This window comes from Solanum verrucosum, unplaced genomic scaffold (assembly GCF_900185275.1).
Source record: "Solanum verrucosum unplaced genomic scaffold, falcon-dt-bn FXZP01000022.1, whole genome shotgun sequence".
NCBI lineage: Eukaryota > Viridiplantae > Streptophyta > Magnoliopsida > Solanales > Solanaceae > Solanum > Solanum verrucosum.
The window spans coordinates 2,592,785-2,608,828 of record NW_026020086.1 but is presented as its reverse complement, the minus strand read 5'-3'; the positions used below and the strand labels follow the sequence as shown (position 1 = coordinate 2,608,828).

General features: G+C 37.3%; 1 protein-coding gene across 3 annotated transcripts in view; it reads left to right on the top strand.

Annotated features, from left to right (window-relative positions):
* The first annotated feature begins 2,207 nt into the window (after window positions 1–2,207).
* Window positions 2,208–16,044, top strand: part of LOC125824467 (transcription initiation factor TFIID subunit 1) — a 31,031-nt gene continuing 17,194 nt past the window's right edge. For all 3 annotated transcript variants that reach the window (XM_049503847.1, XM_049503848.1, XM_049503846.1), the window contains exons 1-7: window positions 2,208–2,447; window positions 2,724–2,785; window positions 11,368–11,474; window positions 12,827–12,889; window positions 13,091–13,136; window positions 13,775–14,032; window positions 15,374–15,474. In XM_049503847.1, the coding sequence (XP_049359804.1) occupies window positions 2,740–2,785; window positions 11,368–11,474; window positions 12,827–12,889; window positions 13,091–13,136; window positions 13,775–14,032; window positions 15,374–15,474 (621 nt within the window). In that variant the 5' untranslated portion in view covers window positions 2,208–2,447; window positions 2,724–2,739. The remainder of the gene's footprint in view (window positions 2,448–2,723; window positions 2,786–11,367; window positions 11,475–12,826; window positions 12,890–13,090; window positions 13,137–13,774; window positions 14,033–15,373; window positions 15,475–16,044) is intronic.

The window sequence follows — 16,044 nt, the reverse complement described above, 5'->3', positions numbered from 1 at the left end:
TGCCTTATTTTTATTGAATATGCTAATTTCTATTACAAATCAAAAATATAAAAAGAAATAATATATGCATTATAATTTTTGTTCTTACAATTCATCAATTACAATTTATATATTATTAGTCGTTGTATAACTTGTATTTAGACCAAACAACTTCATGTAAATTAAAAAGTGCTTACAATTTGTGCTTTTATTTAGTCACAGTCTCATAGTATTTTTGTAGTTTCATGTTTGTTTACTTAAGAAAATAACAAATGTCTAAACTTGATTATAATTTTACTTGTTAATACATGTGATTAATATACTTTTAGTTACTTATATAAAAGAGTTTACACATCCATATTTGAGAAAAAAAACAAAAAAGTCTAAATCAGATTACTATAAAATTAGATTTCAAATAGAGTTGTTAATGTGGGTTGGCTATCCAATTCGAACTTAGCCCATACATGCTTTGGATTTAACGGACTGGGTGGGGCAGACCTATTTTTTGTGGGTCAGAAAACAGGCAAACCAACCTACCAGTACGTGGGTTGCGGGCCATACCAGGTCAACCCACTTTTTTTAAAAGTATATTTTTTTATAATTTTTTAAATTCAATTATAATTTAAAAATATTAACATAAATATTGACAAGACATTATCATACTCATCTACGATTTATACAATATCAATTAGTTAAACATTAAAATAACTAAATTTAAAAACTACGTATAGTATTTAAATATATACAAAAAAATATATTAATTTGAGAAAAATCATGCCACCAATTTTGACTAGCTACAAGTGTTTGAATATTTTCATGATGGATGCAACTTCCATACTTGGCGAGAACACGTACATCATGTTGAATGATGATTTGATATGGTAGTAATAGGAATATTAAGTACATCACGTTTGGTGATTCTAAAGTTTAATATTTCAAACTTAAAATAGACTTTGAGTTTGAACTTTTGTTATTTTTAATACTTTATTTTATTTTATTTATCCCACGGACCGGTCCAATGCATATTGCTCAAGTCCCACAGACCAACGGGCTTATCCGGACCAGGCTAAAATGTTTTTTTTTCTTCTAAAAATAGGCTCCAAAAATCTTAGTCCGGGTTCATATATACTATGGCAAAAGTGGATCACTGTGGGGTACAAGGCCAAAGCAAGCATGTTGGATAGTTCAAAAGATATTGAAGGCGCAAAAATACATTACAGAGGTAGGTATGACTAAAATTGAGTTGCTACAGATACACACGTTCTCAATCAAAGTGATGTACCATAAATTGATAGGTGTCCATCCTAGTGTGCCTCGAAGGAGACCAATGTGCAACAATCTAGGCTTACCAAAGTGGTTACTCATCTTATACGTGACTATTCATGGTAGACTATATACTAAAGATGGGAGGCTAAAATGGGAAATGCAGGTTTGCCCTCTATGTTCTCTCTGTGATATCGAATAGGAAAAATATAGAGCACTTATTTTTTGAGTGTTTTTTAGCTTCCTATGTGCGGAGAAAAGTATTGCATTGACAAGGAATCTATCGACATGCGATAAACTAGGTTGGAGAAATACAGTGATATGAAACAATGTGCAAAGGTAAGGGCAATGCTGCTACTATTTTCAGAATGACACTTGCTGCCTCTATCTATGAATTGTGGATGGAAAGAAATCATAGAGTTTTTCAAAATATACATCGTTGCAAGGATATCATTGTGAGAAAGATTATTCAAGAGATTTATGTTTGAGCAAGTATGCATGGAAAGATAGCTAGGTGTTTGAATCAACTGAATTATTATCCAGTTCAGCAAATTGTGGTTAGGAGATAGGGAGATTATGCATAGTGATTTACTAGGTCAGTCCGCAGAGTTAGAGTAAGGCCTGATGTTATATTTCTTTTTTGAGTTGTACATTACTACTTTGGTAATAAATGTGTTTAGTTAGCAAAAAAAAAATCTTTACCCAAATTAACGGCTCTAATTTCAAATAAGAAAGATTTAAAAGATTATTTCTTCGAATTTTAAAATTCTCATGTACAATTTAATTATTAAATTAAGAAGTATTTTTCTTTACCACAAATACCTAATCAATTGATACTTTATTAATATCTAATAATGTGCCTTTTACATAAAGAAAAAGTAAAAAACATAAAAAAATTTAAAAAACAAGAAGTTAATTTTCTTATATTGACCCGTCCATGAAACGGGTTAACCCAACAACCCGTTTTGGCAAAACTCTGTTCTTCGCCCAAACCAAAAATTTTCTTTAGAGCGAGCAGAGATGGGAAGAGAAGGGAACGCAGTGAATCTGTATAAATAAATTGAATTACACCCAAAATCTCTTCTCAAATTCTTGCTAACAATACTCTCTCGATGTTGCTGTTATCTTGACAACTTTCTTTTTGCTAATATTCGAAAAAGAAAGAAAGAAAAAGAGGAACTTTTCAGCTTTCTACGAATTAAAGTGTATGTTTTCTCTTCTTCTTGTATGTTTAATCATCTATTTGTGTCTAATTAAACAACCCCTTTTCGTTTTTGGTGAAATTAATTGTACCCTTTTCGTTTCTTGCAATGAATTGAAGTATAACGATTTGAAACTATAGTTTGGTTTGTGTTTTTGGATGAGGGGGGGGGGGGGGAAGTAAAGGAGGTTCTTTTCTGAATTAGAATCTTTGGGGTTGTATTGGGTGTTTTTGGTTGGTTCTTTGCTAGTGTAAGAATAATCAAGTGTTTTTGTTGCAGAGTTGCTGACCTAAAGATGGGTTATGAACCTGGTGGCTCATCCCGGGATGAGCGTGATGAAGGTAATAGTTTTTCTTTTTTTTTGGGCTTTACTTTTGATAGTTAGTTAGTGGTAAGGCTGTATACTCACTACCATTCCCGAAGCCCACTTGTGGGATTACATTGGGTTAGGTTATTGTTGAACTATCTGCTGGATGAAGAAAAATCAGTAATTTTGTGAAGAATTGTGAACTGTTGTTAAACAATTTGGTGAGGTGAAGCCTAGAGCAAAGCTTGAGCTTATTTGAAGTAAAACTCTATATTTTGGAAATTAAAATTTACAAATTGCAATTAATATTAGTAATTTCAGTATCCTGTGGACGATAATGCGATACTAATCCATCTCTTTCTAAGTTGAGATCAAAAGTTTTTCTTTTTTAGATTCGATAATGCCTATACTAATCTAGCTGTTTCAAAAGCTTTTTGTGAGGATGCAATTGTTTGAAGCACATTTTCCTAAAATACGTAGCTTGACCCGCTGCTTCATCGCTTCAAGTTTTTTTCTGATAACCAACTTGCACCTCAATTTTTCTGCCAAGTATTTGCATTCTCCCATCAAGGCTTAGGCTGATTGAAAGAAATCACCTAGTTTTTTTTTTCCAAATTCAAACCCTGGTCTGCATAGTCTTAATTGTACCTACATCATTTAGATCACACCCTTGGGTGCTTTGGGAAGTGTGTTTATTGTGACTTGTGTGTATCTAAAATGCTTATTTTTCTTAGTAAGGTATATTTTATAAATCTTATGTTCCTATGTCTAGTTAATTGGGCAGAAACCTTTTATTCGGAACATGTCGGTTTTCTAGATTAATACTTGTTGATGAGTTTTCAAGTTAAACTATGTAGCATGGAGGTTTAGTGGTAGGTTTCCATGTTGCTTCGATTTTTGTAACATTCTCTTTGGAATTTTTCTATTACTTGGATCACCTGGTTGTATAAACTCAGTGACCTCTTCTCAAGAAGAACTATGTCAAAGTATTGTATCTTTGAAACTATTACTAAGGTTGTTGGAGGAGCTTCTGTATGATTGATGTCTCATTTCAACCTGAATGCTCAATATATGTGGTCTCGTACTTTGTTACAAATGTTTGCTCCTGGATTGCCTACCAGTAATTATAGTTGGTTTGGATATGAATTATGAGGACTTTTAGTTCTCCTTTATCCTGTAACTGGCAGGAAAGACATTCTAGTATTTGCAAAGAGCTTTTGATATTATTATTTATTTATCATTGTGATTATTATTATTATTATCATCATCCTCATCAGCATCATCTTTTTGCTGTTGAGAGTTCCATATACTTCTTCTCTGCATATGACTCTGCTCTTCCCCCTTTTATTGAGTGATAAGGGAAGCTTGCAATCCTGCTAGGATGTCACCTTTTCTTTAATTATTTCTTTATTTTTTATTTCATGTAGTGTGGGTGGGTGGGGTGGGATTTGAAGAATCCAAGCTTGCAATGCTATTGAAATAAGGGTTGGTTGGTAATGTTCAAAAAACAAAGGGTTAGTTGGTTGGTCTGTCTAATTGATGTATTCCGTTTCGTTTGAAGACTTACTTTGCAATATTTGCTGTAAATAAATAATCTTATCATAAGAATATAAAAGAAGTTTGGTTGCTCGGTTAGTGCAATATGGTCCAGGGTTGATTTTGGGAAGTCTCAAAATTGATGATATATTCAAAAGAGAATGAAGAAAGGTGGGCCAGCGGAATCTTGCTCATCTAATGTTCTTCACTAGGTAAGGAAACTTAAGTGGCTCATTCGATTGGTTTAGATATCAAATAGGAAATTGTCTGTGTGTGTGTGTTGGGGTGCCCGGGGGGGGGGGGGGGAGGAAGTGTAAAGCTTTGACCATTTTATTGACAGAATAAGGGTGGTTTTAGTGCCTAAAAGTTGGAGAAAGAGACCTGTGATCTGGCGGCTTAGAAGTTACTGCTTATCCTTCCAGAATAAATGTAGTGTGTAAAATCATTTATCTTGTCAAAAAATAAATATGAAGTGTGGAAAGAAGTAAAGGAAATTGTCAGAGTCTTGTGCAGTTGTGCTTATATGTTAAGTTTTTATATCGTGAGTTTCTTGGCCCACATATGGTTGCAATGGATCTCATAATTAACAAGGTAGATGGGAATTTCAGTCTTGTGTTTTGGTGCATCCATGATGTACCAATATGTATAGATGATTGGGTGTTTTGTGTATGGGAACATATTTTTGGTAGCTTATCTACTTTTAAGAAGTTTTGGTCTTTGTGCTTCTATCCTTAGTTTTGAAATTGGTAACTTTTTATATTCCTCAGCATTAAGGGCTATGCTGGCCACCTCCAAAAAAAAAAACTGTTACAACAAAAGGAAAAGACTAAAAAGAAAAACTTACAGAGATCCTATGAAGTCCACTAATTGGATCTCCTCTTCTATATCCTGTTCTTTACACCAAAAACCTAAAGTAGTAATTACTTTCCATTTGATCTTCTGTATTGTACACTCCTTTCCTTCAAAAATTCTCTGATTCCTTTCTTTCCATATAATCCACCATATACATGCTGGAACTGTTCTCCACCATCTTTTCTGACTTTTGCTGCCTCCCCTTTTGATCCAGCAGCTAAGAAGGTCAGAGGTGTGTTCAGGCATAGTCCAATATTCATTGGCTATGCTTGTAAACAGAGCCCACACCTGAGCAGTTACCTTACAGTGCATGAATAAGTGTTTGTTAGTCTCCAGAGCTTCTTTACAAAGGAGGCATCTGGATACTATGTTGATGCCCCTCTTCTGCATTGCCTCATGAGTCAAACATTTTTTCCTAGCAACCAACCAAGTGAAACACTTCACCTTGGCAGGAGCCACACTTTTCCATATTGTGTTCCAAGGTCCAATGGATCTTCCTGCACATCTTTTAAGTCCCCAGTTGTATAATCTATTCACTGAAAATACCCCATCTTTGTGATGTCCCCATGCTAATCTGTCTGGCTCTAGAGTAGTACCTGGGAATCCACCAATCAAGCCCAAACACTCCACCATTCCATCAATCTCCCAGTCATTTAGCAGTCTTCTAAATATTATATTCCAACCTTGTGGTGACCACATCTCCTGTATCTTGCTGTTGGTATTTGTGCATATTGAGAAAAGAATAGGGAACAAGTCCCTCAAAATCCCATTTCCACACCAATCATCTAGCCAGAACTTTGTTTTGTCTCCTCTACCCACCACAATTTTTGAGTTGTTGTTTAGACTCTCCCAAAGGTTTCTGATGGTCCTCCACACCCCAACTCCATAAGTTTCATTAACTTCACTAGTGCACCACAAATCCTCTTGCCCATATTTGTGGTTTATTATCTCTTTCCATAGAGTCTGCTCCTCCTGATTATATCTCCACAACCATTTTGAGAGGAGGCTCATGTTATGAACTTTTAAATTTCTCACTCCCAGCCCCCCATTTTCCTTGCTTTGTTGTACTACAGGCCATTTCACCAGGTTGAACCCCTTTTCTATCTTGTTCCCTTGCCATAAGAAGTTCCTTCTGAGTGCATCTAAAACCTTCACTATGCTACTAGGAATAGGAAAAAGGGACATCACATAAGTGGGTAAAGAATCCAGAACTGAGTTAATTAATGTAACTCTACCTCCCAGAGATAGGTATTGAGATTTCCATATAGCCAATTTCTTCTCTGTTTTCTCAATAATGCCATCCCAAATTTTTCCTGCTTTGTGCTCAGAACCCAAAGGCATCCCAAGGTAAACTGTTGGGAGCTTCTCTATCTTGCACTTCAAGATGCTTGCAAGATCCTCAATCTGTTGCACTTCCTTAATTGGAAAAATGCTACTCTTTCTCCAGTTTACTTTCAATCCTGAGCAAGCCTCAAAGACCACCAGGATCACTCTTAAGTAGCAAATTTGTTCCTGCTCAGCTTCACAGAATACCAATGTGTCATCTGCATACAAAAGATGTGTTAGTTCAATTGTATCGTTTACCCTGTTCTTTATGGAAAAGCCCCTTATCCAGTTATTCTGAGAAGCAACTCTCATCAATCTGTCCAAACCTTCCATGGCTAAGATAAATAGAAAAGGGGATAGTGGGTCCCCTTGTCTCAGGCCTCTTTCTGCTGGAAAAAACCCAACTGGTTCTCCATTTACAAGTATGGAGAACCGCGTGGTTTTAATGCAGAAATTCATCCAGCTTAACCATCTCCACCCAAACCCCATCTGCCTTAGGACATTGATTAGAAACTCCCAGTTCAAATGGTCATATGCCTTCTCAATGTCTAGCTTGCACATCAGTCCAGGGATTCCACCTCTAATTCTAGAATCAATGCACTCACTAGCTAGAAGTGCAGCATCTATGATTTGCCTTCCTTTGATAAAGGCCATTTGATGCTTGTTTATTAGCTTACTGATCACCTTTTTTAACCTTTCTGCCAGCACCTTAGCTATGATCTTGTATACCCATGTGATCAAGCTGATAGGTCTAAAATCCTTTAGCTCATTTGCCCCCACCTTCTTTGGAATTAAAGCTACAAAAGTGGCATTAAAACTCTTTTCAAACTTTTGATGAGCATGAAATTTGTGGAAGGTTTGCATCACATCGTCTTTGATAGTTTCCCAAAAAACACTGAAGAAAGCCATTGTATAGCCATCTGGTCCAGGTGCTTTATCAACAGCACACTGTTTTATTCCTTCCAAAACTTCTTCCTCCTCAAAGCCTCTAGACAACAAAATTTGTTCTTCTTCTGTGATTGTTTGAACATCTAAGATGTTCAAAGATGGTCTCCAACTTTCTGTCTCCTTGTACAAAATCTGATAAAAATCCACAATTTCATTTCTGATTGCAACAGGATCTGAAGACTCTTCTCCATTAATCACTAAGGATTCTATAGTATTGTTTCTTTTGTGGGATGTCGCCATTCTGTGGAAGAACTTGGTGTTCTTATCTCCATTCTTTATCCACTGAATTCTGGATCTTTGTCTCCAATGGATTTCCTCATTTCTAGCTACTTCCTCATACTCCATTGCTATATGAGCTTTCAAAAGTTGCTCATCATCTGTTAATGTTCTGTGCACTTGAATGTTTTCCCACCTGCCAATTTGTTCCAGTAGGTGTTCTTTTCTGACCCTCCAGTTGCCTCTATTTTCTTTGCTCCATTCTTTGAGCTTCTTTTTTAAGAAGCTCAATTTTGAGGCTAGTATAAAGTCAGGACTGCCGGTCACATTAAAGGAACCCCACCACTCCTTAACTTTGTCTCGAAAGCCCTCCACATTTAACCACCACTTCTCAAACTTGAAATATGATTTTTTGAAAACCTCATCCCCACAGATCAGTACTATTGGATTATGATCAGACCCCAAACTAGGTAAAGTACTTTGTCTAATTTGGGTGAACATTTCATCCCAAGGAAAAGAGTACAGGAATCTGTCGATTCTTGAAGCATTTTTCTGATTTTCCCCTCCTCTCCATGTGTAGGGTCCCCCAAATAAAGGGGGATCCACAAGTTCCAATTCATTGATGCAACTGGAGAAATCAGACATAGCCTCGGAAATTCTGCTACAATTGGTCTTTTCAGATGGAAACCTTGTGGTGTTGAAATCCCCACATACCACCAATGGCCCTTCACAGAAGCTTCTCATTGCACCCAACTCCTCCCACAGTTCCTTTCTCTCCCTCCCATCGCATGATGCATATACTGCAGTGATGAACCAGATGAGGTCTTGATTTAAACCACTGAAACTGCAGGTAATGCTTTGGTTTCCTCTTTCTACTGGTTCCCCTTTCCAATTTCTTTTGTCCCACATTATCAAGATACCCCCCTTACTACCTAAAGATTCCATCCACATTCCTCCCATCCATCTGTTTCCCCCCAACTGCTGCACATTCTCCCCTACCTCCCCCCTAAGTTTCGTCTCCACCAACACTATTATGTCCACCCCCTCTTGTTGTATTCTACTTCTTACCAGATTCCTCTTGGTATCCATGTTGAGCCCCCTCACATTCCATGAAAATATTTTTAGCTTCATGATAAATGTGAGGTTGCATTTCTCCCTCTACTCCTTGTTGCACTCCTGGACTCTTTATCTTTGTAATTTACATCAAAGATAAGATTCCTTACTTCTTTGGGCACCATCTGATTCTCACATGTCCCCGAGATGGGGTCTATTTTTGTTAACTCTTTGAGCCTCCTCTGGTCAATTTTCAAAAGTAAATTGAAAGCTTCCTCTGTGCACCCCTCGAAAGCTACTCCAAACTCTTTGCTTAGCCTCAACAGATTTTTCTGTACCCATTCTGTTGCCTTGCCTTCGACTTCTTTGCTGCATTCCGAAGCATCACATTGAATGGGTGTTGGGTCACCCAGAATTGTGATTTGTTTTGAACTATTCTGCCCATATAACTCAGCTTCTTCTTCATTTAGCTCTTCCGAAATTTGTGGAGATTCTTCAGCATTCACCTGTGTGTTGACTTTCGATTGTATATAATTGCTAATTGAATCTTTCACCTTTGTTTCTTCCATCAGATTCTGATCAGTTGAGGAGTATATAATTTCATGATTTTTTTCCCAGCGATTTACATCGCAAATAAAAGGTTCAGGTTCTGTCGGGCAGTCTTTTGAAAATTGGGCTTTTAACATGCCCAAATGACTTGGGCCAGGGTTTAAAACCAAGTGGCCCTCTATTTGTTTTGAAGTGGCCCCCTTTATGACTTTTTCACCCACGTGACTTCTTTCACCAAAAAAAACCTTTTCTTCTCTGTTAGGTTTAACAGGCAGCTTTTCAGACCTATGAATATCTCTGCACCTAGACAGATCTGATGGGTTCCTCCCTCGATACCCACCCTCGTCTCTTTCCTTACTTGTACACGCTCCCTCATCGTACTTCTTACGAAAAGTCACCGGCGATTCTACCCATATAGGTAGAGAGAAGATGTTCTCCTCATCGGCGATCTCGATGGATGCCGGAATTTTTTTTGCCGGACCTTTGACACGAATCCTAGCCCAACGGAGATGATTTTTGAGATCGGTTTCTTCTTCTGTCTCTATCCAGCCGCCACACCGATCTCCAATTTCCTTCATTATTGGCCTGGACCAGAGATGTAGAGGCAACCCTAGAACTCGAATCCAAAACCATTCGAACTCATGGGTTATTGGGAAAGCCCCAATGGTCGGCGACCACCATTGAAGCTTTAATCTGCTCCCTTGTCTTCTCCAGTCACCCATCAAAACGTGTTCTGCTGCTTTACTGGACTGGAATTCAAAAAGAAATAAAATTCCATTCATATCATAGACTTGGACTCCATGCGCTCCATTCCAAGTCTGTTGAGCCCATCTTCTTACATCATTTCTAGTGGGTGTATCATCTTCTCCAAAAAATTTCCCCACTAGACAACGTGCCAATAGGTCTTCGTCTTCTAATTGGACTCGAGCTTGCAACATGCTGCCTTCTTCTGCTAGCTCTGTTTCAATTCTGGTCCATTTACTTTTCTGCAAAACGTCTCTATAACTCCTTCCCCCCTTGTTAGCAGCATAGTCTGCCTCCCCTGATAATTTAAATGCTTTTGTTTGTTTTATACCCCTATTAATGAATGCTTCTATCTTCTTAGCTAACTTTCCCCACCCCTCATTGAATGCACTTTCTGGGAGTATAATAACTGCTCTGTCACTACCTTTAACTGAAATTAGAGACAGGTATCTCCCGTATTGATTGAATTTCAAAGCTATAAAGAAGTTCGTTGAGAAATCCCTGCATCTCCATGACTTGGCTGCTTTCCCTCTGATCCCTGAAGCCTCTGTTAGCCTTTTGCAGACCCAACCGAGTGCTCCCCTGCTAAGAACCATTCTCCTCATGTGATGCCTAGCATCTTCAACCCAGTCATACCATACTTCAGCTTTTGATCTAGACTCCGTGATGTCGTAAGACTTCCCCCCAGATCTGAAATAAACTCTGCTGTCCATCTGAACAGCAATGGAGTTTAAAAAAAAAAAAAAAAAAAAAAAAAGAGAGAAAGAAAGAACGAGAAAGAAAGAAAAAAAAAAGAGTAGTATTCCGGTGGAAGAAGTCCACCGGAGAAAAGAAAAAACCTCCGAAGTCCAGAAGGGACGTCAGAAGATTGTCTCGAAACTAGTGCCCGGGAGCATTTTTTAGCTATGAATACTTATTTATGATAGTTGAAATTCCAAGCATTCCCACATCAATTCCAAATTGTGTGTGCTTCTATCCTTAGTCTTCCAGCTTAGTTCCTTTACACCGACATATGGTCTTTTTGAAGCCTTGTATCGGCCTCATTATTCTTAATATTTTTTTGAAATGGGTAAGTATTATTGATGTCAAAAACCAGCAGTAATGTGCCTCAAACAAGAATCCAGAAGAGAGAACAGGTAAAGAGAAAAAGGAGCAAAGGAAAAAACCCTGGCTATACTATACAAAAAACTCCATTAACTGTAATTGGGTTCATTATCCTCTATCCATTCCTTTTACACCAAAAGTCTATCAGCAAAGAACTATCTGATTTGGCCTACAGGGCTGAGTTCTTCTGTCCATTATAGCGTCTCATTATTTCTACTTGTTTCTGCAAAGTGAGGAAGCTGGCAATCTCAGTGTAATTTAACTGACAACTATGTCTGGTTTTTGCAGATGATGAGGAAGAATATGAGGAAGCTGGCGGTGGTAACCGACTTTTGGGATTTATGTTTGGTAATGTTGACTACTCTGGTGATCTCGATGTTGACTACCTTGACGAGGTGATTTGCTCCTTTCTCCCTATGTAATTTGACTCTTATATAATATGCTGTGAGACCCCAAATTAATATGTTAGTATTGGTACTAAAGTGTCTCCAAGTAGCAGTGGAACTTAACCGGATAATTATTTGCTGGGATTTCAGCATAAGCAACTCCATTATACCTTTACATGGACCATGTTTTCTATTTTAATGTGGAAAGTGGTCAGCCTGAGGTTGGGCATTGATTGAGGGTGATGAAGTGTTCAAGCTCCCTTTCACTTATTTTAGTTGTCGCTAGGAGCAAAACCTAAGGAATACATTACTCGCTTGAAATCCAGTACAAAATTTTGGGAGGACCATGAAGGTTAACAGTTTTTCCCAAGGGAAAACCTTTTTCTAATTAAAAGCACACACTCCTGCTTCCAAAATATTTTGTGCCTATGCTGCCTACCCCAAAATTAAGTTGCAAATTGTATAGGGTCAAATGTTTTTGTGAAGAAAAACATAGTGTGAATTAAGTTGGAAATTGTATAGGGTCAAATGCCCCAATGGTGCAGTGTGAGAGGTTGACTGTGGTGAGGCTGATGAGAGGTAGAGGTAGGCAGAGGAAGTATTGGGGATAGGTGATTCGATTGGACATGACACACCTGCAGCTTACCGAGGATACTGACCCTAGTTAGGAGGTTATGGATGTCGAGGATTAGGGTAGAAGATTAGTATGTAGTTGGGCGTTGTTTAGTTTCTTTATCAGTGTTATAATTATAACTATTATGATTATTATTACTCTCCTACTGGATTATTCTTTTTTATTATTACATGTTATTTCATTTGCTTCAGTTATTGTAATACTAATGTTGGTACTGTTCTTCTCTCCATTATTTCCTTTTAGTACCCGCTTTGATATGCTATGATGTGATTTACTTGAGCCGAGGGGCTATCGTAAACAACTTGTCTACCTTTACAAGGTAGGGGTAAGGTCTGTGTACACACCACCCTTTTCAGACCCCACTAGTGGGTTTACTCTAGGTATGTTGTAAAAGAATGCAATCAAACATGGCATTACTTATGCAGGAAGTTATACATGGATAACTTACCTCCTAACCAACTACCAAACGACCCCTAAGTGTAGTAATTCTTTCAATAAGAACAATTGCAACAAGAGCCAGATGTTTCCTGTAGCTAATATCTTAACAATCTCATCCAAGGGAGGATGCTAGCAGGGTTTATGACCTATTTGTGGAAGTATCGTTCATTTCATTTTCATGCTCCACAATTTTCTCTTTCAGATCTCGCATGTTGTGTTGTTTGAGCTTCTTGTGGTGTCATCTTTGCTTATCAAGAGGTCAAAATCTTATGGAAATTATGTTTTTCAGGACGCCAAGGAGCATCTTGCTGCTTTAGCTGACAAGCTTGGTCCGTCTCTGACAGAGATAGATGTATGTAACAGAACTCTTTTGTCTCTATAATTTGGAATTATATCTTCTGAGAAGTGTAGTCCCAATCTTTTATCACTATGATTTTATTTGGTATTGTATTTTGGATGAGGTACTACAAATATGAATGATTGTTACCCAATTTCTACCTGATTAGGTTTGGTGCTAATAATTTCTCCATATCTGTTTCCCTTGGATGTTCAGTTGTCAGTGAAGTCCCCACAAGAATCTGCAGATGCTGCTGAACAAGGTACATGTTTTTCCATGAATGCCCTCTCATGCAGTTTCTTTGATACTTTCGTTGACAATTCTTTTGTCCTTTTCTTTCGTCCTATAAAAGTTCTCTTTTATCACAAGTGAAAGCATTCTTAATTAGACATTGTAAGCATAGGTTTGAACCTGTAATACATTATAGAAAAAGCCAGCAACAATTTACGTGTTTGACATTCTGATAATTCATATAACTGCAGTGAATTGGGAAATACTAGAAATTATAACTAAGTTGATATTCATGGTTAGGCTAGATGCTGATATTTGAAATAGTTCCACCAAATGGAGCTCCTTAGCAATACTAACCTGCAGCTGACATTCTTTTGTTTAACAGACTCTTTTTATGTCTTTTGCGTGCCAGAAAACGTTTCTGCATTTCTTCTTTGTGTTATTATATCTGGACCTTGGTGTGTTAAAGCTCCAGTGGGCTTATAGTTCTTTATTCTGTTTTCTAAATTATTATTCTTACATTAAACACAACACATGGTTCAGTGTTTCATAGAGCTTACACTGGGTTTTCATCATCATTCTGAAGCCATTAGATTCAGTTCGACCCATCTTTTCTTTCAGAAGTCATTTCTCATTACTACTCTTCCCTCTGCTTCATTGAACACACAGATTATGATGAGAAGGCTGAAGACGCTGTAGATTATGAGGACATTGATGAGCAATATGAAGGACCCGAGGTACAAACTGTTACTGAAGAGGACCTATTATTGCCGAAGAGGGATTATTTTTCAACAGAAATCTCTCTAACTACTTTGGAGAATCGTGATTCTGTTTTCGATGATGAAAACTATGATGAGGATGATAATGAAGAGAAGGAACAGGAGGTGGTAGAGAACACTGCTGAAGTTCAATCTACTCCTGTAAAAGGTTAGTTTAAAAGCATTGTTTTCTTGGGTACTGGTGTTTCGTAAATGCTTTTATATTGTTACTCAGAAGTTTTGATGACTGTCTACAATCTTTAGAGTGTAACTTTACCTTTTGATATTTTAATCTCTTCACTGATTGCCACTACTAGATTTAAAGGGCTGTTCCTCGTGTTAGTTTGTACAAACCTCAGTTCTATTACAGAAAGCGCTGCTCACCTAAAATGAACTTGAAAGCCGACATAACTCAGAGTCCCATCTGTAAGGGGGCAGCAGAAAATAAAACGAGAATTGTGAAAGCAAGATATTATCCTAGAACACAAGATAAAAAAAAGTTGATCCTTGAGATAAGTCTTTGTGGTAGGTATTTGTCAAACTCTTTTTCTGTTGCAGCTTTCTGTGTCAAATTTCAGTTTTCTGCTAGCAATTTTTGGTGAACTAAAATTGTTTGCAGCAGCTGTGAACAAGTCCATGAGACAAAATACTTTTTTTTTGGTGGTGGGGGGTCTTATGAGGGAAAGATCATGGGGGCGTTAGATGCCTTGACGCTATGGCAGGACTCTGAATGAGCAGATGGATTTTGCAGCGGGAAGAGGCAGGGAGCTGCGGGTAGGATGGACCGAATGCGAATAACAAAAGACATGTTGCGTACTTTTTATTTTGTTTTGCTTCAGCTTGTTTATTTAGGGAAAAGGGACAAACTGCTCTTCAAACTGGTATCACATGGAACTAGTCGAGGCGAGCACAAGCTGGTCTAGACACCATGTTTTCTTTTAACAATCGCTCTCTGTTTGAATTTGGTCCTGAATCTGCCCTTATTGTTGAAGTACTTGCTCAGGTTTTTGAGAAGGAATACTTGCTCAGATTTGCCTCTCAGAACTAACGAAATTCACTTTTTCTTTTTCAATCATCTTTTTTTATTTTCGGACCGAATTTGTGTTTAACTTCTGTTTTCTAAAACTACCGGTGGAAAACAAACCGAAAAAAAAATAAAAGAAAAAAGGAGATGTAACTTTATTTCTTCCGAAATATACATCAAAAGTAGAGCACTTTGTGTTTTGTAGTGGATTAGTATCTGTTAGCTTTGTATTCCATCTCAAAAATTTCTGGACAACACTATCAAAGAATTCTGCTCCTGACTGTATCCTTCCATTGAAGAAAAAAAAAGATGTTAAGATATGAAAATTTGATTGCTTTCCAAGATCTGCTGAGATATGAGGAATTAATTAAGGATAGGGAGATTACTGTAGGAGGAAAAGGAATAAATCATGGAGTTACATTATTTCAGTTAAATATATCTCTTTGCATCTTCACGTTAGACCTATTTGTCATGTTCTGTTTGTAGGAGAGTACAACAATGAAGCTGAAGTCATTTTTCATGGGAATAAGGTTCCAGAAGAAGTTATATCCACAGATGCTCTCGAATCTAGTGAAGATCTTCAAGAGGTTTGCCCTCTACAAATTAAAAAGAAAAACTACTCATCTTTTTGTGTTCTTTTTATTCTGACTTGTAGCATGAAGTGCATGTCATCTCTTTCTTTCTCACTTCTTGTGAAATAGGTCATCAACAATTGATATCTTGCGTCACTTTCTATTTACGAGCAATCAATGGCTTCTTGAGATTTTCCTGAAATAGCTATTTGAGTAGTTCATAATCTTCCATGACAATAATTTCTTTTAATGCTTGAAGATTGATGATGTTAGTTAATGCATTTTATAAATGCCTTTGATATATGTATTTTTAATGTTAGTTAAAATCCTATAATTTCTGGGGGACCTCTCTTAGTAATATACAAAACTTTTAGTTTTACTTCTGTTTTTCTTTTCTTCTCAGTTTATCACTATTGGGAAGTTGACAAATATTAAAGCACTCTCTTTTTTCTTTTCTTCCTGTCTATTCCGCTGTAGATCTGCGTTTATTTGAAAGGAGTTCTGTTAAGTGTTCGAAATATTGTTCTCCTCTATTATGTACTTCTACTCTATGCTTGGCATAAGCTAACAACTGCAGATAAGTTG